The sequence below is a fragment of the Chelonoidis abingdonii genome, chromosome 7 (assembly GCF_003597395.2).
Source record: "Chelonoidis abingdonii isolate Lonesome George chromosome 7, CheloAbing_2.0, whole genome shotgun sequence".
Lineage (NCBI taxonomy): Eukaryota > Metazoa > Chordata > Testudines > Testudinidae > Chelonoidis > Chelonoidis abingdonii.
Window position 1 is genome coordinate 111,845,111 of NC_133775.1, and position 26,508 is coordinate 111,871,618.

General features: G+C 42.5%; 1 protein-coding gene across 1 annotated transcript in view; it reads left to right on the forward strand.

Annotated features, from left to right (window-relative positions):
• KDM3B (lysine demethylase 3B) overlaps window positions 1–26,508 on the forward strand; it is a 121,076-nt gene that overhangs the window by 30,418 nt on the left and 64,150 nt on the right. The window contains exons 2-6 of the mRNA XM_032786128.2: window positions 7,961–8,128; window positions 16,095–16,208; window positions 16,678–16,783; window positions 24,117–24,241; window positions 25,786–25,857. Coding sequence (XP_032642019.1) covers window positions 7,961–8,128; window positions 16,095–16,208; window positions 16,678–16,783; window positions 24,117–24,241; window positions 25,786–25,857 — 585 coding nt within the window. The remainder of the gene's footprint in view (window positions 1–7,960; window positions 8,129–16,094; window positions 16,209–16,677; window positions 16,784–24,116; window positions 24,242–25,785; window positions 25,858–26,508) is intronic.

Here is a 26,508-nt window from a genome sequence, read left to right on the forward strand (position 1 = left end):
TGTGGCAGCTGGGCTCCGGATGAGCGGGGAGCGTCTTTTCCTCCCCGCGGAGCCAAATGCTGCCCCGCAGGAACGCGCTGCCCCGGCCCCAAGAGCGCTGCACGTGCCACGGCAGGGCTTGAGGGGAGGGGCGGGCGGCTTGGTGCACTCGGCCCAATGCTCTAGCCTGGGACCGCGGACTATGCGGCAAGCGGGCAGGATTTTTAATGGCAAACGGAGTCCCAGTAGGCAGCCGCACCCATAAAAGCCCATGCTCCAAAACGTCTGTTAGTCTATAAGGTGCCACGGGACTCTTTGCTGCTCTTACAGATCCAGACTTAACACGGCTACCCCTCTGATACTTGATTTATGACTATTTTGCTTGAGCAAGATTTCAGCATGGACCACAGCGTGGGCTGGGTTCCATGGGGGGACTTTCAGGAGTTTGGGAAGAGGGATGGGGCAGACGTGCCACAAGATCAGCAAAGAATTCCATGACACACAGATAACAGAGCAGTGCATGCCATGTGGAGATGGATGGCAGGAAAGAGATCTCAGGTATTGTTGGTGGGTCAAGCGACTGCTTTTGGCGCTTCCTTCATGGTACATTGGTATTGCTGTGGAAAATAGTATAATAGGAAGCTTTTCTTCTGAGGTGGTTAATACATGTTGGAAATTTGTTGATATTGTTTATGCAGGATACCACCAGACATTAGTTTAACTATAAATTCCTTTATTAATTTCAAAGGCCAGATGCTATTTATACAGGTGCTTTAAATGTGCATTAAATGTCTAAGCAAATATCACACTCATACCAACATACAGTTATAAGCAAAGATCAGGTACTTACAACAGGAGTAGTGCTGAAATCCATGTTGGCTGTCTCCAACATGGACGGACAGACACACTAGTAATCAACTTTTTAAAAGCTCACCTTTTTATAGTTCTTAACAAACAAGTGATGCAATTGCTGACTTTAACTAAGATCCAGTTTTGTGCAGCTTGGAGTTGACCCTTTTCTTAGGCTAAAGTAGACAAAATTTATGACTGGGCCTCTTTCGTAAGATAACATTGGTATGTTAAAGGTTCATTACAGAACAAATTTTAACCAGTTTGTAACCACCTTCTATAATTTAAAGGGTTTTTTCGAGGACTTTTCCTCCTGTCTTATCATTTACCTTTCAGGTTCAGTTTTTCCAATTAAGCCACATTCTTTCAAGGCCTTCCCAACACTACTAACAAAATTTGCACTTCATGTGACCTACACATTTTTTTTTCTTTTAACTGACTTATCCTACAGAACCGCACACTACTCTGGGAGCATACAGTGGACAAGTACAGTTTATAGACTGAGTAAGGGTCAAGAAGGAAAGATTTCAGTGCATTGTGGAATTGGAAGTGCAGGACTGCTGAAAATTGAGTCCTGGTACAGGCCCCATAACCACACTGCAAACACACGGTTACAGGGGGGTGCTGCACCCTTAAGTGTTCACTTACTCATATGCCTCAGGTACTTAGGGCTACTCATCCTCTGTCTTCAGAAACATGCTTCCAGGGTTTCAGTTTGGATAACAGGGTTTATGGCACAGAACCCTGCATTGATGCGTTTATAGTCGCTAGTGTAGACATACCTTAATTGACTTGATCAAGGTTATGCAGGAAGCCTATGAAGGTAGGAAATTGATCTGAGGTCTCTGGCTAGCCTCTAACTATTGGACCATCCTTAATTTCAACAGGTAAAATTTTAAACAGTTATATAATTAAGGTGATTCAATTTTAGGAATGTCGTTTGTATGTTTTTCCCTTTTGCATGTTATATAAAGATTTGAAATGTAAAGTTTTTTCTGCTTGTTTTACCTTAGGTTGGATTTACATTAGACCCATTTTGAGAGCACCAACAGGCTACCAGTGATTTTACTACCATATGATCATGCTTGTACCATGTCTAGATTTATTTATTTAGCATGTGCATAGTCATCTAGCCAAGCTATGGCAGTGGCGTGATGCGATGCAGTTTTCTAGGCCACTGCTGAACCTAGTCAGCAGGCATTAATCGACAGCATGCATCATTGTCTGTGTTGCACCACAGCTGCACAAAGGGCTGTCACGAAGGCCCGAGTGATACTGGTTGGCTGCACAGAGACCTTGCCCAGTCCGGAACCTGTTCAACAGGGATCATTGGCTATGGGGCAGGTCAAAACTAGGTGGGCAAATTGTGGGGTCGGCAACGAGGGACTGGTTGGGGATTATAACAGATATCCATTCCTCTCGCCAGAGTGTTTCCGCCCTAACATCCTGGTGTGGTGAATGAGACCCTAATGGGTGACATAATGGCAAACATGCAGCTGGTGGTTTAAAAAGGTCATTGTGCAGTGGCTGGCTTGGGTTGGTGTGTACTTTCTCCAGTAACTTGCCAGTAGCAACCTCTCGTCTGATATGAGGAGGAGCAATATTGCTCAGAACTGGAAGCCGTGGGAGTGGAGTCAGACGCAAGGTGCTGGAGGTGGTACACATGGTGGCATGTAACTGTGTATTCACCAGTTTGGTGTGTGACGATTGGCTCCATACTGGTATGCAGTACTCCGCCACCAAATACGAGGTGGCAAGAGCTGACATCCGCAGAGTTGGAGCAAGAGCACCCCATGATGAACCTGCCAGTTTGTTAAGAAGATTGTTGCATGTCTTAAATTCTTCAGGTGGGGGCATGGTCACACCTAGATATGCCGGTTCTACTTCATGCTTCACCTTCTGACCATTCAGATAAACATTCAGTTTTCTGATTGCGGTGGCGTGATGAAGATGGAACAAACTGGAGGCTGTTTTTATGATGCTTGGCTGGAGGCACAAAGTCTTACAGTAGTCAGCTAACTTTGTCATGTCGCGGTTTAAGGTGGCATCAAGCTCGTGGAACGTCTGCGCCTGGGGACCGCAACAGATGGTGTCTGCGTAAATGAACTTTTTGTGAGTCCATTGTTGGCAGGTCATTGATGTAAAGGTTGAACAGGGTTGGCGAAAGCACAGAGCTCTGGGGTAACCCATTGCTCTTTCGGCTCCAAGCACACTCTGGTTTTACACCACATCATCTAGATGAATCTGTTTGGTGTCTTGTTTACATGTGTGCTTCTCCTATTGCTGCTATGTATGGAGCTGAATAACTGGTGGGAAACTGCTGTGTTGAGGGGTAAACCTACTGTTGACAAGACCATAGTCTTCCATCTGAATGCTAATGTAAGTAACCAGCTGAAAAAGAACTCGTCTTCTATCCAGGCTTTCGAGGCTGCCTTCATACATCACAAAGATGCAAAAAAGGGGCACAAGCTCAATTTTAATTCTTTATTGACTCTTTAGTGTTCCCTGTTGTTGCAATAAACTAAACAAAGGGTTATACAGGTTTGTCCATCAGGCTGTCTCTACACTGCAAAAATTGTATACCTCATAATCCTTGGTAGAATAAGCTTTATTAGAAAATATTTAGTGTGGATAGAGCCTAAGAGAGACTTACCCCATAGGGTGGGGAATTCAGAAACTTGAGCATGTCTCTGCTTGTCTCACCCCAAGCATCAGCAGTGGGTTTCTGTAGTTTGCTAGGGACTTGTGTACACTAGCCTCTTTCCACAAAATTTCCCAGCACTAGCAATCAGGTAGTATAAACAAGACACCAAGAGTTACAGTGTAAAAATGCTACTGGCAGCAGGAGTCCTTGTCTAGACTAGTGACCCCATCAGTGGTAGAAATGGTGAGAAACTGGGAGAATAAAGGCTAATGTAGTCAAGGCCGTAGCATATTATTTAATATTTTTTCTCCTTCAGAATCAGAACTGAAGACAGACGATCTAATTGTCTTAAAAACCTCTGAAAACATTTTTGAAATGTATATTTGAACAAGTCAAGAGTCCAGATGTAATAAATATTCAAATTAAGGGGCGGGGGAACACCCAAAACATCTCTGTTGTTGCAGCACCCTCACCATGGCTTCCTGACATTCCAGCATGTGCGGTATGTTGCTACCTTTCACCTCTTACATACAAAGAGCGTATTATGTTCATTCTCAGATCTTCTTGGCTTTGTGTCTACTTCTCTTCTGTTGCCTTGCAAGAGCCTCTTCCCTTTGCACAATCTCCATGTTATTGGGATCAGCTTCCTTCTTTGAAGCTCTGGCTGTCTTGAACAGCCTCCACGTGAATCTTCATTATACATCACTTTGGAAATAATGTGAAAATATGATTATTGGTGTATATGTATCTTTGTTATATCCACACAGTAATCAATCCACACAAGTATTTCAGGCAGTCTTTACAAGTCATTTTCTGTCTTGTGCATACTCAATGCCAGCCATTTGGGGCAAAATAAAGAATTTATTTTCTACACTTTGAATGTGGACACTTGAGAGCACAACTTGTTGGCCTCAGGCTGGTTAGCTTCCTCTTTATTGTGCTCCACTGTTTGGAATGGTAACCTCTGCCACCTCTTTCTTGCATTGGTTGGCTTTGGAGAAGCTAGCTAGCAGATCTTCATAAGAAAAATAATCTGTTTGATACTGGTTCAGAAGCAAAAATTGTGTAGCTCTCTATAGTTACATACAAAAACTGTACAGGCTGCACACGTCTAAATTAAGTATCCAAAGATGAAGGAAGAGGGAAAACACTTGAGGAAGAAATAGCAACTATTCTCACCACTTTGTTGCTCATAACTTCTTGAAACTTCTTACCTTCTGAGCTAGAATTTTCTTGATCTCCACCAGAGAAGTTATTTTTTAAAAAGATTTACAAAAAGTTCAGCTATCTGAAAATGATTTTTTTTGGGGGGAGGGAGAAGAAATGTATAATGGGAAAAATTATTTTGGCAACCTTTTTTAACAGCCCTTCTTTTAAAGTAGAAATTTGGCAGGGTGCAAATTCTTGTAGAGTAGAACTGCCATTCAGTACTTCAGTGAAAATTGGCTTTAATGGGTCGAATTGAGGAAAGTAGCTTGCTTGCACACATGCATCACTCTGACTAATTTTGTGGGGAAGCGTGGGTGGTCTTCAACTTTGGTCCTTTGGTGTTGGCCCTCAGTAATAGTTTGTCAATTAGTAAAAGTCTTGATTGTAATGTACAACATACCACTGATTGTTTTGCACTCTCATAAGCGTTCTTGTATCAACCTAGCTCGCGAGGAAGGTGGTTTTAATATGCAGATGGAAAAATCCATTCCATTGACATAAGCTGTGTCTACAATAGGGGTATGGTGGCATAGTTACGGTGCCTTAGCTATTCTGGTATAGTCCCTATAGTGTAGCCATACCCAAAGGCTTGGAATGCGGCAGCATTAGTGTTTGATTTTGAGAAGGTGTGATGTTGTTGACATGAATTATGACCGCAGAGTTGCAACCAGAGTCCTATGGTTGCACCAGGTCTTGTACAGAGGAGGTCAAGTGGGGTGTCTGTGGAAAGGTTGTAGTTTGCTGGTTATGATTATGCTATCTGTGTATCATTTTGTATTTGAAGTTATGAATATTGGCTGTGTACTTTTATCTCAATGTGTTTGATTCTAAGTTGCCTCAGTGAAGCATTTGGTCAGCTTCTTGAGAAAGGACTATTCTGAATAAGTGCCTAGTCAAGAAACACTTAAGTGACAATGGACTTTGGGAGATGCCAATCCACATCTGAGCATTCCTGGGAAAGTTTGAACTAACATGTAAATAATGGTGTCGCCCTGTAAAGAATTGGGGCAAGTCACCTGTCCATGCATGACTATGTGACTCCAAACTCCATCTTGCTGCTGTAATTTTCTACAGTAAGAACAAAGGGGTGTCCTTCCACTTGGCAGAGGATATAAAAGGCCCTGGAAACTGCTCCATTTTGTCTTCTACCCTGCTTTTTACCTCTGGAGGAACTTTGCTACAAAGTGAAGCTTTGAATAAAGGACTGAATGACCCATCCAAGCTGTAGATGTACTCCAGAGATCTGATTTGAACCTGCAGTTTATTCCATCACTGCCACAAGCCTGAACTAAGAACTTTGCCATTACTGTATGTAATTGATTCCATTTAACCAATTTTAGCTCTCATCTATATTTATTCTTTTAATGAATAAACCTTTAGATTCTAAAGGATTGGCAACAGTGTGATTTGTGGGTAAAATCTGATTTGTATATTGACCTAGTTCTGGGGCTTAGCCCTTTGGGATCGGGAGAACCTTTTTTCTTTTACTGGGTTATTGGTTTTCATAACCAGTCATCCCCATAAGGAGCGGTGCTGGTGGTGAAACAAAGGAACTGGCATATCTGAGGGAATTGCTTGTATTACTTCTGATTAGCTAGTGGGGTAAAACCGAAGTCTCCTCTGGCTGGTTTGGTGTGTCTTAGTAATAAAAGAAACCCAACCTTGGGCTGTAACTGCCCTGCTCTAAGAATTTGTCCTGAATCGATACTCTCAGTTCTATGTGTGGGGAGGAGGAGATTGATCTAAGTTACACAACTTCAGCTATGTGAATAATGTAACTGAAGTTGATGTACTTAGGTCTACTTACTGCGGTGTCTTCACTGTGGTAAGTCAATGGCTGACGCTCTCCCATCGACTCCGCCTGCACCTCTCTCCCTTGTGGAGTACCGGAGTCGATGGGAGAGCGCTTGGCAGTCAATTTATCGCATCTAGACTAGATGCGATAAATTGGTCCCCGCTGGATCAATCGCTGCTCATCGATCCAGTGGGTAATGTAGGCAAGCCCTCAGTTTTGTCCCGCCAGAGACCGCTTCGTTACAGAAGGCAGTGTCCTTTTAGTGGTTAGATTAGGGACTGAGATTCCTGGATTCTGTTCCTGTCTTCACTGCTCATTGTGTAACTTCAGACTGGTCACTTCAGTATCTCTGTACTTCCGTTTACCTGACTGAAAAACAGAGATGCTACCTGAGAGATTGAGGGTAAATATGTTAAAGTGCACTGCAAGTGTATCTTAGAGGAGACTTAATATATTACAAAGTTTCTAGTGAGTAGATAAATCTGCATAATCCCAAACACTGACAGAAGCGCAGAAGTGTGTGTATATATTTTAGAGAATGGAATAGCAGTGCCCACCCAATGTAAGAGAAGAATTTCCTGTTTAGAGTGTGCTCTCTGGATATGAAACATACCTGACTGAATAGCACTTGTAACAATTTATCATAACTGTCGGGCCAATCTGTTGGAAATTTAGGGGGTGAGAGTGGATTTGAAAGCAGTTAAAAATCCATATCTTTAATCAAAGGTCTAGAAAACATGACCTATGAAGAAAGATTGAAAAAATTGGGTTTGTATAATGTGGAGAAGAGAAGACTGAGGGGACATAAGAGGTTGTTACAAGGAGGAGGGAGAAAAATTGTTGTTCTTAACCTCTGAGGATAGGACAAAAAGCAGTGGGCTTAAATTGCAGCAAGGGTAGTATAGGCTGGACATCTGGAAAAACTTACTAACTCTGAGTGTTTAAGCACTGGAATAAATTGCCTAGGGAGGTTGTGGAATCTCCATCATTGGGGGTTTTAAAGAGCAGGTTGGAGAAACACCTGTCAGAGATGGTCTAGATAATACTTAGTCCTGCCTTCAATTCAGGGGACTGGACTAGATGACCTCTCAAGTTCCCTTCCAGTTCTATAATTCTATGATTTTTGAGAGACCTGTTTGGAGTGTGTCGCTTCCAGCTGGATTTTTGGGGTAAGGGGGCAACTGGAGCGTATCTTCCATCTCTCATGGAAATATACAATGCCTGCACTTGGTGAGGTTTGGGGAAGTATGGAGGGAGAACAAGGACGTGAACTTCCCAGTTTTCTGTAGTCACTGTGCACTTCTCTGATTTGTCTCTTTGGTAATGTGTGTGGTAGCTATTCAGATATGACGATCTAATATTGATATGAACCATATGTTCAGTGATACTAATTTTCCTGACTAAAGCTGAAGTTTTTATCCATGTGGGTTTGTAGGGTATCCACCCACCTCGGTGTCTGAAACATGTTAAATATGTTTTTGTAGATCTTTGTGGAGTTTGATGGCTGCAACTGGAAGCAACATGCCTGGGTGAAAGTTCATGCTGAAGAGGTCATAGTGTTGTTGCTGGAAGGGTCACTGGTATGGGCTCCTCGAAGTGATCCCATTCTACTTCAGGGAACTCAGATCTCACTTGCACAGTGGCCTGCACTGGTAAGTATTTGGCCAGAAAGGTGACACTATGTAGGGAAGTCATCTCATAACTGAGTTTGTGGATATCTTTGCTATAAAGCTTTTGTTGCAAAGCCGCCTCTTAACATTGCCAAACTAAGCTACCTGAAATTTCTGGAAACTGTAATCCAGAAAAAAATGTGGGAGCTGGGAAAAGTGCAGAGGGGATTTGGACAAGATCTTTTTGTAAACTTTGAAGTTGTGAGAACCTCTGGGTTTTTCACCCCCCCCCCCCCCCGAAACGGTCTAATTTTTAAAAACGTCTTAGGGCTTGTCTACACTTAAAATGTTACAATAGCACAGCTGCACCACTGTAGCACTTCAATGTAGACACAACCTACACCGTCTGGAGGGGTTCTCCCGTCACCATAAGTAATCTCTTCAAGAGACAGTAGCTTGGTTGATGGAAGAAGATGGAAGAATTGTTCTGTTGACCTAGCACAGTCTACACAGGGACTTATGTTGCTCTAACTATGCCACTCAAGGATGTGAATTTTTCACACCCCTGAGTGACATAGTTATGCCGACATAATGTTTTCATTTAGACCAGGCCTTAACTTAGCTCATTTATTGTGAGGTCCCTGATAAGAATCTCTCTGATACAACTTGGAAAAGTTTGTGTTAAATTTGCAACTACAATTTTTGCAGAGTCCCTGGAAGACGTCATAAAAGATTGACCTGGCCCACGAGAAACAATACATAAAAGTTAGGTCAATGTAGCTAGTGCTGTCAGTGAATATTCACAGTCCTGAGTTCTAACCTATGCTGACCTAATGCCAGGTGTAGATGCAGCTAAGTCAATGGGAAAATTCTTCAGTCTACCTAGCTGCTCCCACTCGGAGGGGTGGATTGCCTACAGAAGTTGGAAAAACCCCTTCTGTTGATGTGGGAAATGTCTTCACTACAGTGGCATGGCAGCAGTGCTGTAGCTGTGCTGCTATAGTGCCTGTTGTGTAGATGTGGCTGTAGTCTCTGGCTGAGATTCTTGCAGAGTCTGTAAATGCACCCAGGTATACTTAATCTGTGTGGCCTACATTCCTCAGGAGAGCTTTTGAGACAAGAGATGGTAATGGCTGGCAGAACAACTAACAGGGTATTCATAACTTGTGAAACTGTAGTGCTTTGTGAGGCAGTTAGATGTTTAAGCACTACAAGATCTAATGCCATGTTTAGACTAGGGGAGGGAGAAAGAGGGAGTGGGGGCATGTTATTTTAATACTTGTTACCTAGCATAATTTGAAATACCACTTAGCAACTAGTTTAGACAGTTAGACACTTTTAGAACGGTTAGCCAGTCTCTCCTTGGGTTAATTTTTGTGTGATTTTTTTTTTTAATAATTAGATTTCGTACATGGACAAGAAACAGAGCAGTGCAAAGCCTCTATAGCTCACTAACTCGGGTTCTCAAACTGGGGGTCGGGACCCCTCAGGGGGTCGCGAGGTTATTACATGGGGTGTCGCGAGCTGTCAACCTCCACCCCAAACCCTGCTTTGCCTCCAGCACTTATAATGGTGTTAAATATATAAAAGTGTTTTTAATTTATGGGGGGGGGGTCGCACTCAGAGTCTTCCTATGTGAAAGAGGTCACCAGGAAAAAAAAAAAAAAAAAAAATTTGAGAGCCACTGCACTAGCTGAATCTGACTCTTAATTTGCAATTGACTTATTGGTTTAGTTATCTGTGATACAGGGCAACATTTAACACTTTTAAAATAATATATAGGCAAATTTACCAAATTAAACTTTTGAGAAATAAAACTGGCATTTGGCTATTCATGAAAAGATTAGTAGTAGTTCTTAAGGCTATGGGCGTCCCCCATATCTGGACATCCACCTGTACAAGGTCCCCAGTATACCCAGGATCCTTAGATTCAAGAACTGCATGGCCTGCTCCCAGGCTTTCTTGGTCAGTGAGGACCACAATATTTCCCTCTATTGCCTTGGTGAAGCCATGTGCAATATACCCTCCAAATGCAATATCTGCCAGATCTTTCCAATATGAACCTGTTAGGCCCATGAATTCAGGCTTAGAATATTCCTCATGGACCATACAATGAGGCCACAGTCTGTTTCTGACCATCTTTGAATTAGCCATGATGGCCTGGCATAATGCAGCCACTTATGCTCCCATTCTGAAAAGAACAGATAAGAAATATTTTGTGCCACCTGAGGAACTAGTAATCTGCCACCTTAACATCCCACTCTGAACTCTTTAATTTTGTAAGCTGTCTCCAAATGAAACAAACACCCAAGTGAACACCCACTGATACGGAGGCCAAACATTTAGACTGCTTTAGGAGAGAACTTCACTGTGGGGAACTTACAGTTCCACATAACAAGCTATTAAGCTTGAATGCTGAAGTATGATTTTATTAATTACAATAAGTTTTTGGAATTTACCAACAAACTCCCTCAAGATAGACTTCAGTTCTAACCAATTATCAATGAAGGTAAATTGCTAGCTAGATCAATCTCCAGCCTCAATGGATCCATCAAATTGAGCTTCCCGCTTGATGGCAACTTCCATAGTCATGAGATGGGCCTTGTGGCTCCAGTCCTCTGGATTTCCCAAAGAAGTCCATCCACAGTGGAGGATCTGCCTTCTGAAGGAAATAACCTATTCAGTTAGAAAAGAGGTGAATCTTTCTATTCCAGGAGTGGCCTACCTGTGGCTCTGGAGCCATATACGGCTCCTTGTATAGGCACCGACTCTAGGGCTGGAGCTACAGGCGCCAACTTTCCAGTGTGCTGGGGGGTGCTCACTGCTCTCCCACAGGCCCTGCCCCCACTCCACCCGTTCCTACCCCCTCCTGTGAGCCTGCCATGCCCTCGCTCCTCCCCCACTCTCCCAGAGCCTCCTGCATGCCATAAAACAGCTGATTAGGAGATGTGGGGAGGGAGGAGGAGGTACTGATTGGCAGGGCAGCCGGTGGCGGGGGATGAGGGGAGGGAGTGAGGTGGGTGGGTGGCTGACAAATTACTGTGGCTCTTTGGCAATGTACATTGGTAAATTCTGGCTCCTTCTCAGGCTCAGGTTGGCCACCCCTGTTCTATTCCATCAAAGACTTAAGAGCAACCATTCACTTGCAGATATATGTACATACTCCAGCACTGCAGAGGAAATACCCCAAGACTCTCTATTACAGACAACAGCCAGCTCCTCAACCATTCTACCATCAAAGGGCCATTGAGCTGTCTAGGAAAATAAATTTTACTTAAGATATTTCCTTATTCCCAAGAACAAATAAGGCTGGAAGCTATACAAGATCTCAGACAGCTGAATGTCTTCATCTGCCACTGAAGTTCAGAATGATCATGCTGGTCTTTATAATTCCTTCACTAAACAAGGGTGACTGGTTCACAGTTCTCAGTTTAAAGGATGCTTATTTCCACAAAGACATCCACGCTGCACACAGATTCCTGAGATTCGCCGTAGGCCTTAGACCACTACCAATACAGAGTGCTTCCCTTTGGCCTCTCAGTGGCACTGAGGGAATTCACAAAGATGTTAGTGGTAGTGGCAGCTTATGTACATCTCCAGGGTTTGTCAGTGTTCCACACCTTGATGACTCGCCGCTCATGGGAAGTCCTATAAAGTAGTACAGACAACATCCCAATCCCTATTTAGATTCCCAAATTCCTTAGGGCTCCAAGTAAATGTAGAAAACTACATTTGAGCTCTGAGACGGGACTATAGATTTTTATTAGAACAGCCCTATATTTAACCAGAGCCAAAGCATACCTATCTCAGTATAGATTCCAGGCAATGAGGGACCTCTTCGCTCAGCTTTGGCAGAACATGCAGACAATGGTTCAAGTTTGTTTTACCTTAAGTCTCGTGGCCATGTATACATGTGACACACTTTGGAAGACTGTCTTCCATGTCTATAGGCATGATTACCAAGAGTCTACATGCAAAACAAGCACAGCGTGGACAAACTGATCTTGTGCCCCCATAGAGTTCTGACCCTGCTCTCCTGGTGGAAGATGAGTAAGTGGTGTGCATGGGGGCTCCATTTGCCCCTCCCTCACCCACAAAGGAGATTAATTACAGACACCGCCTCTGCCTCAACTAACATGTAAGACAGGGTATCTGGACCCACCAAGAATCCCCATTGCACGTATACATTCTGGAGTTGTGTGCCGTTCAGAGCCAGAAAATGATACCGATGGCTTATTTGAATCCTGCATGTTCAAGTCATGTTGGAAAACTTGACAATGGTTTGTATCAACAAACAGAGAGGAACAATGTTCACACCTCTTGTCACAGAAACTGTCCATCTGTGGAACTGGTGCATTAGCTGCCAGATCACCATCTCAGCAGTGCACTTCCCAATGATGCACAGCACATTGGTAGACCGCCTCAAAAGACATTTCTTCAAAGACCAAGAGTGGGAACTACATGACTGGATGATATTAAATATCTTGCCTGACAGGAACCCCACTGCTGAGATCTCTTGGTGTCTCAGGAGAACAAGAAATTCCCCACCTGCAGCTCCAGAGGGGATGCATTTATCATTCAGTGGTCAGAACTGCTGATGTACAGATTTCCTCCCATCCCTCTTTTAGTTTGCATCCTGAGGAAGATCAAATAAGATGGCGCACTGGTGATCCTGATTGCTTCAGTGGCCGAGCTCTGGTTCCTGAGCCTTCTCTGGATGTTCTTGGGTCATATTCAGCTCTTCCGAGACCTACTAACTAAAGACAAGGACAAACATCCAACTTCCCAACCCAGCATCCTTCCATAAGCACAGCAGTACTTCAGAACAAAGGTCCATCTAGCCCAGTATCTTGTCTTCTGACAGTGGCCAATGCCACGTGCTTCAGAGGGAATGAACAGAGCAGGTAATCATCCAGTGATCCATCCCGTTGCCCATTCCCGGCTTCTGACAAACTGAGGCTAGGGACACCAAATACACAGACAAGGATTTTGTATATACCTTTTGTTAGACTGCTGGCTTGTGTAGGGGAAGTCAAACACAGATCATAGTGTCCACCAAGAAACTGATGCATTTACTTTTATCCCTGGGTTTGAGGATTAACTTTAAAATGTTGAATCTGATTCTGTCATAATCCACAGAGTTCATCAGTGCTCCTGGACTCACTAGCAGGGAGATTATCCTTCCTACTGGACAGATTTCAGATAATAAAATACCTGATTTTACACTTCGATATTTACCGTCAAGTAACAATAAGGATGTGCCTTAAACTTCCAGGACTTATACCTTCATGTACATTTGTACCCACATTTGCCCAGTCACATCTCAGACTGTTTCAAGCTTGGATCAAGCCTGTTTACAGACCAACAATTCTGGATACATCAGCGAAAGTGCTGATTCCAGCTCAAATTCTATCCTCGATGAAATAGTAGAGGATAGAAGAAAGTATATGTGCGGGAATTCCCTTTGTCTCTCTGGTTGTTCCAAAACTTTGATAACAGCTGCATCCAAGATGGACTGGGAGCATATATAGAGGATGGTCAAACACATGGCCTCCGGTCCCATCTAAAAGGTATGATTCACATAAATGTATTAGTATTAAGGGCAGTGAGATTAGCTTGCAAAGCATTTATATCTGTCACACATACTTTTTCAATCCAAGTTCTCATGGACAACTGTGTGACCTCCTAGGACTTGGACAGGGAGGTGCAAGATCAGCCTCCCTCCTTTTTTTTTTTGGAGGGAGAGGGAATGGTGCATTCAGTGTCACATCAGTCTGACAGTTCTTCTCTTTTTTTGCGGAGAAAAATAGCCTGGCAACCTCACTAGGCAGGAAAATGTACTTTTCCTGTGAATAAAAATTTAAAATGTCAATACTAAACTGAATTTTCCAAGAGTGGTGGCTTCCCCAGATTTATTTGGGTCAGTTCTAAACAGAAAATGTCGTCTGATATTTTGCTCTTGAGCAGGTGAGAGTCAGCAATCTCTAATAGATGCATTCATGATTTTTTTTTTTTTTTGGTCACCCATTTTGTGTATCTTTTCCTTCGATTTCCTCTGATTCCAGAAGTGTTACAGAAAATAAGGCATGAAAAAGCTCAAGTTATGTTGGTGGCTCCTGCTCAGCTTCACCAGTTTTGGTTCTCGGATAATAAATTTATCACACTTCCAGTTTAGGAAGATGTTATCATAGAGTCACAGTCTGATTCACACTCAGTCCTCATTGCATCTCATGGCCTGGGTGATATTTGAATGCTCTCAATAGATAAATGTTCTTCAAAGGTGCAGAGCAGTGTTCTTCAGAGTAGAAAATTATCCACTAGGACTATGTACACCACCCATAAAGAAAAAAATTTCCATTTGCAAAGACTAAAGGTTATGCTCCATGTCAGTGTTCTGTTCCAACCATATTGGATTATTTCTTATCTTTTAAAGCACTCTGGACTATCTATCTCTTCAACCAAAGTCCATTTGGCAATGATATCTGCATTCCGTTCTCCTGTAGAGGGATGTACAATTTTCTCTCATCAGTCAGTGAATAAATTTATTAAAGGACTTGGCCACACTTTTCCTCCTGTGGGAAAGCTCACTCCAACATGGGACTTTAAATTTAATGATTTCTTTGCGGATGGATTCCTTCTCTTCTCCCCCGTCACTCCCTTTTGAACCTCTGGCAAATAGATTAATTGGACAGTCATCAGTGAAGGTAGCGTTCCTGGTGGCAATTACATCAGCATGTAGAAAAAGCGAATTACAAGCCCTAATGATAAATCCTCCATATAGTTTTTCACATGGATAGAGTAAGTATGAGATTACAGCCACCTTTTATTCCTAAAGTACTATCAGATTTTCATATGTTTATTTATTTACTAGTTCTGTTCTCTCCCCCGCCCCCCCCCCAATAACACATTCTTCACCTTCTGAATTTAAATCAAATATCTCAGCTGTGAGAAGGTGGCTGTTACAAACTAGATCAGGGGTTCTCAAACTGTGGGTTGGGACCCTGTTTTAATAGGGTCACCAGGGCTAGTGTTAGACTTGCTTTGGCCCAGAGCTAAAGACCAAGGGCTTCAGCCATGAGTGGTAGGCCTCAGGCTTTGGCTTCAGCCCTGGGTGACGAGGTTCAGTTTACAGGCCCCCACCGCCTGGGGCTGAAGCTCTTGGGCTTTGGCTTTGCCTCCGCCCAGCCCCCTCTGGGGCAGCACGTCTGGGTCGGGCTCAGACTTCAGTCTCCTCTCTTTAGGGTCATGTAGTAATTTTTGTTGTCAGAAGTGGGTCGTGGTGCAATTGAGTTTTCAGAACTGCTGAAGTTTTACAAAAAGATTAGTTCAAGACTTTTCATTGCTTATTGTAATACATCAAGAGATGACCATTTCATTACATATTTTCTTCAAAATGGGTATTATATTAAAACTCCTTATGATATTAATAAGAGGCCTCCATCAAACACCTGACCTCACTCCACCAGAGTGCAAGCTGCATTGATAGCATGCTTAAGTTGGGTTCAAATATTGGAAATGTGTAGAGCAGCTATCTGATCTTCAGCTCATAGATTTATGAAACATTAAAACTAGAAATTAATAGTACAAAGAGCTTTTGATCTGGGAATTTGTTCTCTTGTGCTGCTGACAGGTAGCTTAATAGTATTCCTGACATGCACTTTAATTTATCAGAAAATGACAATAACGAAAAATTCTTCCCTTCATTAGTCTGTCCATAATAGTGTTTACTGCTCCATGATGTGAAAGTATAAAAATGCCCCTTTCAAATAGCGATGTCTGTAATCGCCTGTGTTACATGACGTGGGCTATTTTTGTTTGTCTTCAGTATTTATGCTGCATTTATTTAAAAATGTCTTGTTTACAATGTTAACTTCTTGGTAATGATGTATTTTATGAACGATTGGGGCATCCCCTGTGAGGATATGAATCCTGCAGAAGGGTATTGCTTGTGTCTGAGTGTCCCCCTAATCTGTTTCCAGACTCTTCATTCAAGTTTTCTTTTTCACAGACCTTCACTCCCTTAGTAGATAAGCTGGGTTTAGGCTCTGTGGTTCCTGTGGAGTTTCTTCTGGATCGAGACCTGAGATTCCTGTCTGATGCCAGTGGATTATGTCTATTTCAGGTACTTGAAGAGGCATTCTCAGAGTACAGATTCCACTTCATACCATGCTTTCCAGGTTGATTCTTTTTCAAGATGTGGTGGGGGTCCTCATGGGTATTGGGTAGATAGAGAGGGCATGAAAAATACAAGAATTGTCCTTGATCTCCAGCTCCATTCACACAGTCTTAAGGTCCCAGCTCTTCCCCATCCTTTGTTTTAGGAGCCTCTAGTTGCTGAGTGCTGCATAGACCCTCCCCATCCAGAGGGAATCATTGCTATAGGAGTTCCAAAACTGTGTGTGCATAGTGGTCTTGATCAGTTTCCTGACATATTGAGAAAGCTAGTTTACTTTTGTTTTGATGGAGGTCAGATATTCTTCTCCATTAGAGCCTCCAGAAGAGGGAGAGAGAGGGAGGTCAGAGAGCTGTGGTAGTATAACTACTATATTGTCTATTGGCTTCCTTTGTATTCAAAACTTTGTCATTGGCAGATGGGAACAGAGAGCCAGAACCAAGTTCTGCAGGAGCAATCTGAACTGAGAGACTCGGTCAATGCATTAATTAGTGACCAGAAACTTCAGGAAATATTTAGCAGAGGTAAGACTAACTGGCTTGCAGCTTGGGGGCTTGGATTGTGCATGAGTTTGTGTTCTGGAGAGAAGTCCCAAAACAAACAGTAATACCCATTGTTTGAAGTTCCACTCTACAAGTTAATATGTCCAAAATTCTTTGCGAGGAGAGTTTAATTATTGCTTTCTTGCAGTTAATTGGAAAGGTAGATTGCTGTTTAACTGGAATTTTCTGTAGTGATTGCTCATTCACAATCACTGTAGTTAAGGTTGCAAAACAGCTTCCATTATAATCCAGTCCCAGGCATTCACAATTTCCCAAAACTTCAACCTTTTTGGCTGAATTTTTAAATGCTTAGTCTGCCTGAAGGTGAATTCTTCTGAAAAATAAAACTTAATCCTTTAAGCCATCTTTGCTATTTCTAAGGCCAAAAAAACCCCACTTTGCTGTCTGAGATTCTAATTATGTCCTTTTAAGAATGACTGCACAAATGACTGAAGTTTTAAACTTAGCATCAGCCATCGTTACTCAGTGTGGCATTCTGACTTGCTCCAGTAGCTGGACCACACAGAGGTTTGTGTGTGCTACAGCTGTTGGCTAGCAGACCCTGTGTCTTAGCTCAGGCAGTAGAGTCTCATAGTTTTCAATACAGAAGCTGCACAGTTTGAACCCTACTACCAATGATCTTCATAAAGCATCACCATACATTGGTATGGACATAGTTCTTGGTGGGTACTAGTGCCTTTTGGTTTAACACACAGGAATGTTAGGAAAAAACTTCTCATCCAGGCAGGTTACTCTATTAACTGTCTAGTGTGGAATTTCTTGCCCTTTCTTCTGAGGCATTTGGTTATGGTCACTGTCAGTGTCAGCATACTGGACTAGATGGACCTCAATGGTTTAATTTCTTCTGGAAATTCCTTTGTTCCAAGATTTGGGAAAAAACTGCACTGCACATTGACAGTAGAAAATTTCCTTACATCTGTAGAAGAATTGTGCATACATGTCCAGGTAATTAGGCATATTAGTTGGTTCCGTGAACTTGGTTTTTTGCTTGCAGTTTACAGGATACAAGTGAGGATTCTTCTTCGAGTAATATCCTTATGGGTGTTCCATTTCAGGTGTGATTGTGCCCCATGAACCTCCACAGGGAATCAAGTGCGGTATTCCAGTACCTCACCAATTGGCTACTGGAAGATCCATCTTACGATGAGACCTTATTAGTCACAAAGAAGGACATAGCACTGTTCCTAAAGCTAGACCTTCAGCCAAAGATCCAGAAGTTTACTTTAACCCTTGTAGAAGGCCTGGAATTCAGAGGGGCATCCCTAGATGTGACAACCACCAAGACTGACTTTCCAATGCACAGGTTTATGACACTATCACTTTGTCACTACCATCCAGGTCAGTCTTCAAACATCTGCAAGAAACTGCATTCAACTGTTGGGGCATATGGCAGGGCCAAGTAGGCAGGCAGAGCTTCAGAGTCTCAACGTGTGGATGAGACGATGGTGTAGAGAGGAGGGGATTAGTTTCATTAGCAAATGGGGAAACTTTTGGGATGGGGGAGCCTATAGAGGAAGGATGGGCTCCACCTAAACCAAAGTGGAACCGGACTGCTGGCACTTAACATTAAAAAGGTTGCAGAGCAGTTTTGAAACTAGGAGATAGGGGAAAGCCTACTGCCGCAGAAGAGCATGTGGATCGGACAGAGACTTCTCTTAGAGGAGAGTCTGTTGATAGAGATTCTCTGGGTTATAGTCAGGAGCAAAGGATGGAAGAGGATAATGTAAAGGCCAGATCAGTTGAGAAACATTCACATAAAGAATCGGACACATCAGAAAAGGGCAGACAAATAAACAGTGACAAGTTTTTAAAGTGCTTGTACGCAAATCCTAGAAGTCTAAATAATAAGATGGGTGAACTAGAGCGCCTCGTGATAAAGGAGGATATTGATATAACAGGCATCACTGAAGCCTGGTGGACTGAGGACAATCAATGGGACACAATCATTCTGGGGTGCAAAATATATCGGAAGGACAGAACAGGTTGTGCGGGGTGGGGAGTGGCACTATGTGTGAAAGAAAATGTAGAATCAAATGAAGTAAAAATCTTAAGTGAATCCACATGTTCCATAGAATCTCTATTAATAGTAATTTCATGCTCTAATAAGAATATAACATTAGGGATCTATTATCGACCACCTGACCAGGACAGTGATAGTGATCATGAAATACTAAGGAAAATTAGAGAGGCTATCAAAATTAAGAACTCAATAATAGTGGGGGGATTTCAATTATCCCGATATTTACTGGGATCATGTCACCTCAGGACGAAATGCACAGACAAAATTTCTCAGTACTTTAAATGACTGCTTCTTGGAGCAGCTGGTATGGGAACCCAGAAGGGGAGAGGCAACACTAGATTTAGTCCTGAGTGGAGCACAGGAGCTGGTCCAAGAGGTAATTATGACAGGACCACTTGGAAATAGTGACCATAATATAACAATATTTAATATCCCTGTGGTGGGAAGAACATCTCAACAGCCCAACACTGTGGCATTTAATTTAAAAAAGAGGAACTGTGCAAAAATGATGGAGTTAGTTGAACAGAAATTAAAAGGTACAGTGACTGAGGTGAAATCCCTGCAAGCTGCATGGGTGCTTTTTAAAGACACCATAATATATGTATACCCCAAATTTAGAAACACAGTAAAAACTAAAAAAGAGCCACGGTGGCTTAATAGCCATGTAAAAGAAGCAGTGAGAGATAAAGACTTCCTTTAAAAAGTGGAAGTCAAATCCTAGTGAGGTAAATCAAAAAGAGCATAAACACTGCCAAATAAAGTGTAAAAATATAATAAGAAAAGCCAAAGAGGAGTTTGAAGAACGGCTAGCCAAAAACTCCAAAGATAATAACAAAATGTTTTTTAAGTACATCAGAAGCAGGAAGCCTGTTAAACAACCAGTGGAGGCCCTTGATGATCAAGATACAAAGGGAGCGCTTAAAGACGATAAAGTCATTGCAGAGAAACTAAATGGGTTCTTTGCTTCAGTCTTCACAGCTGAGGATGTTAGGGAGATTCCCAAACCTGAGCCGGCTTTTGTAGGTGACAAATCTGAGGAACTGTCACAGATAGAAGTATCACTAGAGGAGGTTTTGGAATTAATTGATAAACTTAACATTAACAAGTCACCGGACCGATGGCATTCACCAAGAGTTCTGAAAGAACTCAAATGTGAAATTGCAGAACTATTAACTAGGGTTTGTAACCTGTCCTTTAAATCAGCTTCTGTACCCAATGACTGGAAGATAGCTAATGTAACGCCAATATTTAAAAGGGCTCTAGAGTGATCCCGGCAATTACAGACCGGTAAGTCTAACGTCAGTACCTGGGCAAATTAGTTGAAACAATAGTAAAAAAAAATTGTCAGACACATAGAAGAACATAAATTGTTGGGCAAAAGTCAACATGGTTTCTGTAAAGGGAAATGTGTCTTACTAATCTATTAGAGTTCTTTGAAGGGTCAACAAACATGTGGACAAGGGGGATCCAGTGGACATAGTGTACTTAGATTTCCAGAAAGCCTTTGACAAGGTCCCTCACCAAAGCTCTTACGTAAATTAAGTTGTCATGGGATAAAGGGAAGGTCCTTTCATGGATTGAGAACTGGTTAAAAGACAGGGAACAAAGGGTAGGAATAAATGGTAAATTCTCAGAATGGAGAGGGGTAACTAGTGGTGTTCCCCAAGGGTCAGTCCTAGGACCAATCCTATTCAACTTATTCATAAATGATCTGGAGAAAGGGGTAAACAGTGAGGTGGCAAAGTTTGCAGATGATACTAAACTGCTCAAGATAGTTAAGACCAAAGCAGACTGTGAAGAACTTCAAAAAGATCTCACAAAACTAAGTGATTGGGCAACAAAATGGCAAATGAAATTTAAATGGATAAATGTAAAGTAATGCACATTGGAAAAAATAACCCCAACTATACATACAATATGATGGGGGCTAATTTAGCTACAACTAATCAGGAAAAGATCTTGGAGTCATCGTGGATAGTTCTCTGAAGACATCCATGCAGTGTGCAGAGGCAGTCAAAAAAGCAAACAGGATGTTAGGAATCATTAAAAAAGGGATAGAGAATAAGACAGAGAATATATTATTGCCTTATAAATCCATGGTATGCCCACATCTTGAATACTGCATACAGATGTCTCTGTTTGTCAGAGGGTGGAGATGGCTGGCAGGAGAGAGATCACTTGACATTACCTGTTAGGTTCACTCCCTCTGGGGCACCTGGCATTGGCCACTGTTGGTAGACAGGATACTGGGCTAGATGGACCTTTGGTCTGACTCGGTACTGCCGTTCTTATGGCAGCTTTGCACTTTCATAGTAAGCCATCCAACGTTGCATCTTTGCTCCCTACAGGGGTGGCTCAGAACCATCTGGCTTCCAGACAAACACAGTGTAGACAGGCATTTGTTCTCTCTGTAAGTGTCCCTAGCCTGTGTTTACCAGAAGCTGGGAATGAGCTGAAGCACTTGGGTTTGGCCACTCTCGGAAAACAGGATACTGGCCTAGATGGACCATTGGTCTGACCCAATATGACCATTTTTATGTTTTTTTGGTAAAGGACTCCCTTGATTGGGGAAGAGACTCCCACAATGTCCATGCTGGTGTCCAGTTTACCCAGCCACTCCCAGCAGTTACAGTAACAAAGTAACAACAGTTTGAGGAGCGCACCTGGACATTCACCTTGTTCGGGCTGGTGTTCTCCCAACAAGGCCACTCTACACATCAAGCTGCTGGAACTCAGAGCAGTTAGAAATGCCTTTCTCTGTTTTCTGCCATTGATCAGGAGCAGGTGCATCAAGATCATGACAGATGTGGCCTACATGTTTTTATGTCAGTTGAGAAGAGAGAGCACCTTCCGTTTATGACAAAGCTGTAAGACTATGGAATTGGTGCATAGACAATCGTAACTATGTGTCTGCAGTATACTTTCCTGGCATTCAGGACACCAGTGCAGACCCTCTCAAAGACATTTCTCCCAGGATTACAAATGGGAGTTGGATGCTTGGCCTCTCGATCACGTATTTCAGATTGGGGTCTCCCAGAGGTGGACCTCTTTGCCATGGCCAAGAACAAAGATGCGCTCAGTTCTGTTTGAGAGAGGTACTGGGCCACCACTCCTGGAGGATGCCTTTCTCTTATGTTGGGCATCAGGATTGCTATATGTTTTTTCCCTCCCCAACAACTTTACTACTGAAGGTGGTGAACAAGGTAAGGCAGGACAAGACCAGAGTCATACTGATAGTCCCAAAATGACTGAGACAGACATGGTTTCCTTACCTCATACTGCTGTCAGTTTGTCAAGCAATGTGCCGCCTGACCATTTCCCATCTTCTTTCCTTCACCCCAGCCTGAGAGTTTGTCATATCATAGCATGGCTCATTGATGGTTTGCAAAGATAGAAATAACCTGTTCTGCGGAGGTGCTGTTAAAACAGTAGACATGAGTCTAGTTGCAATATCTACCTTCAGAAATGGAAGAGATTCAACTGTTGGTGTGATCTGTGACATCTTTCACCTGTTTCTTCCTCACTGTCAAATATTCTGGACTACCTCCTGGAACTGAAGAAAATGGGGTTATCTATGAGCCCTATCAGAGTTCACTTGGCAGCTATAACAGCTTTTCATTCTCCCGTCAAAGGTTTCTCAGTTTTTACCTGTAGTATCATAGTGAGATTTATCAGAGTAGGGAAACTTTCCCTTAAATCAAGCATCCTATCTCAGCTTGAGATCTTAATTTTGTTCTCCGATGCCATATGAGACCTTCATTTAAACCAATGGCAATTTGTTCTCTACTGAAGTTATCTGTGGAGATTGCCTTCTTGGTAGACATTACATCTGCTCCAAGAATGGGAGAGATAGGAACCCGAATGGCACACCCTTTCTTCACAGTATTTATCAAAGATAAGGTTTTGCTATGCCTACACCCCTAATTCTTACATAAAGGTTCATCTCAATTCCATATTAATCAGGTTATTCGTTTCTCAATTTTCTTCCCTAATTCACATCTGACTAAGGAGGACACTATACTACGTACGCTTGATGTCAAAAAGGGCGTTAGCCTTTTACCTGGACAGGACTAAATCCCTTTGAAAATCTTCCAGACTGTCAATTGCTGACAGCTCTAAGGAATCTACAGTTTCCAATCAGACTCTTTAGGTGGCTAGCTGGATACATCATTCCTTGTTATCAATCCAATGATATTCAACCTTCTGTTGGGATATTAACCATTCAACAAAGGGATCTCTCTACCTTAGTGACATTTTCCCAGAAAGTTTCCATCAATGAGATCTGCAGGGCTGCCACGTGCACTTCTGTACACACTTTTTCAAAGTAATCCATGATTCAGCTTCAGCTGCTGCTTTTGAGTCTGCAGTACTATCTACAGCATAGAACTACTCCAAAGCCCCCTACTCTTGCTGAGGCTGCTGCTTGTTAGTCACCTGAAGTGGAGCACCCACGGGGACACTACTTGAAGGAGAGATTACTCACCCTGTAAGTAACTGGAGTTCTTTGAGGCGTGTGTGTATGTCTCCCTACAGGTGCTCCACTATGTGCCCTCCTTCCCCTGTACTTCAACTTTGTGGAGAAGGAACTGAGGGCATGTAGTGGAGCAACACTGTATAGCTTTCGTGTGAGGCACGAGGATGTGTGAGGCACGTGTACGGGCTGAATGAACTCGGCAACCAAAAGTGTCTAATCGAAGGTACATAGGGTACATGGCACCTGAAGTGGATCACCCACAGGGGCACACACTTGGAAGAACTCCAGTTGCTGCACAGGGTGAGGAACCTCTCCTTATAAACTCAAAGTGGGATTTCACAAGGAGTTCACAGTAAAGTCACATGGTTACTCACAATGTGTGTATGTCTGGATTTTTTTTTCTAATTATTCACTTGTAGGTGACGGGGTGGGGAAGAGTATTTAGGAGGGAGTCAGTTGCCTTGTTTCAGGTTCTAGCTTGAGTCTGTAAGGCTGGGTTTTTCAGATCTCCTCAAAACATAATTTTACTTGTAAATGATCAAATTTGACCTAATTATTGACACGAACGTGAGCCTCATAATGCTATTTTAACCACATTTTTCAACAGAACTGTGCTAGATGATATATTTGCTGTGAGCCAAAGCTGTAATAAAACTTGGTGATCTGTTTCCTTGCACCAGGACATGAGTGCTTTCAACCCTAACTTGGCACACCTTACTGTCTGTATTATGCACCCTTAATGGTATAGTGCAGATAATCTGTCTGCAGGTATACTCAGTTGATCTGGCTCTCTTTTTCAGGTCCCTACAGTGTCCAAGGCCAAAGAGTTAAGGTATACCAACCAGAGGATGAAAATAGCTGGCTCTGTGGTGTTGTGACCTGTCAAGACCCCATCACACGTCTTATGGAAGTGTCCATGACTGAGGTGAAGGCCTGAAGCCTGTAATTTGGGCTTCTAAAACATGAGTTCCCTGCATCGCTTTGTGAACATACCATTCTCCACAAAATTTGAATTTCATTGTCTGTTGGCTAGTGTATCCTAAAGACGTGTAATAATGTGGTACTTCATGGATAGGTCACTTTTCTTACCCCACAGGTCTTATATTAAAAAATACACAATGCACAATTCAGTTAGAGGAGGATGTAGAGAGATGCTTGGCGAGGACAAAAATATTGTAGGAAAATTGTATTGTAGGAAGTGGTTGAGAAGGAGGAGAGGATATTGGTAGATGAGCAGAAGGTTACTGTTCCATGATTGTCATATTATGGCCACCAAGTCCCATCTTTCTTGGCTTCTTCCTTATATGTCACCTTTGTATACACATTGCCTGAAACAGGTGAAGCATGAAGGAGGATTGCTAGGTTCTAGGGGTCAAAATCTCAGTCTGAAGCCACCTTTTTGATGTATAGTCTTGGATGAACAGGAATCCAGGTAGCAGTTCTTTGCTTCCACAAACTTCCAATCAGCAGACCCAAGTGGTGGGTAGCATGATGAATCATAACTGTCTACAGCACTGACAGTTATGTATTCTTTGTTGTGAGGAGTTTTTTTTAATCCTCCATGATAAGATCATTTGTATTCAGAGTGAACTTTTTGGATTGTGTGGAGGTAGAGCTAGTTCTGGACAGGAACAGAATTTTTTTTGAGTTTTAGCCTGTATGACTTGCAGAAGGAGTTTCAGGCCACTCCATCTGAATCCGATTCATGTATCTCCTGACTGATGAACTCTACTGGAGAGACAGGGAGTCTGTTGTTAGAAGAGATTCTTAATTGTTTCCATGTGGGAGAGCAAGGTGACATCCTTAAGTAAGGAAGTGATCATTTGGTTCAAGAAACAATCATCTGACATTGATATTGCGACTTATTGACTGGTCTCTAATCTTCCTTTTTGTGGGGGAAGCTAATAGAGAATGGGTGGCATCAACTGACAAGTTTTTTGCCAGTTTAGAAGAAGAGACAAAATTGGAAGGAAATGAATTCAAAGTGGAAGAAGGGGACTTAAGGCTTGTCTACGCTACCGGCTGAATCAATGGGCAACAATCGATCCAGCGGGGGTCAATTTATCGCGTCTAGTCTACACGTAATAAATTGACTGCTGAGCGCTCTCCAATTGACTCAGCTACTCCACCAGTAGCTGAAGTTGCGTAATTTAGCTTGATCCCGTCTCCCCCAGTGTAGACCAGACTTTAATGGCAGAACTGTCTCCAGAGCTGCTCAATGAATGGAGACAGAAAAATGAGAATAGAGTAGGACCCAAGTTTGAGGGTTAGAGAAGGTGAGAAAGGGTAGTGAAACAATTCAATAGTATAGTGAAAGCAGAGATGTTGACAAGTGAGAACAGAGAGAAGGAGGTGAGTGAGGGAAGAGGGGTTGCACACTTAGTTCATTGTTATCTCTTAGCTGGTAATTTAACTAAATATCTCTTTCTTTCTTCCTTGTTTTTTTGCTGCCCACCTCATAAAAATCAGACTGGTGAGATAAAGTCAGTGGATCCCCGACTGGTTCATGTAGTGATGGACAGTTCTGTTCCACCAAATGAGGTACTGTATTGTGTCATGTCTCTGCATGTTTAATCAGGAGCTTTAGAAAGTATCTCGCGATAATTTGTGAAGAAACAGCTTGAAGAGGAGTTCTCTTCACTGAGAGCATTTGAGAAGTCCATGGGAGCTGAGAGGAGGGTTTCCTATGTCTTTTGTGGACAATAAAATAGTCGGATTATCCACTTGGCTTCCTTTAAAAATCCATTTTCTTTCAACACAGGCTTGCTGTGAGTTTAAGGAGTTTGGAATTACTCTTACGGGAGAGAAAAGTGGACTATTGGCATCTAAGGGTTGTCTTGCTTCATTCTAAGGGGTTGCACTGTGAAGGAGGCTGTCCTGGTGATCACTGCCTCTGGTTTCAGGAAATACCTCCTTTCCTCCCTTGCTACAGCAATCTGCTATCTTCCCTCCTAACTACAATCCTTTTCTGATATGTGGGGCTATTATTTCTGTGGATTGAAGGACAGGCTGCCTCCTAGAGGATGCTGGCAGAGTTGCCAGCTGTGTTGGACTGGAAGTTTTGCCATAAAGGAAAACAATTTATATCCCTGGAATTTATCACTATCGGTATATAAATCATTTAAAAAATCAGTTTTACTTCATGATGATAACCCACTAACTGGAATTTCCCATTGTGCCGATGTACCACCA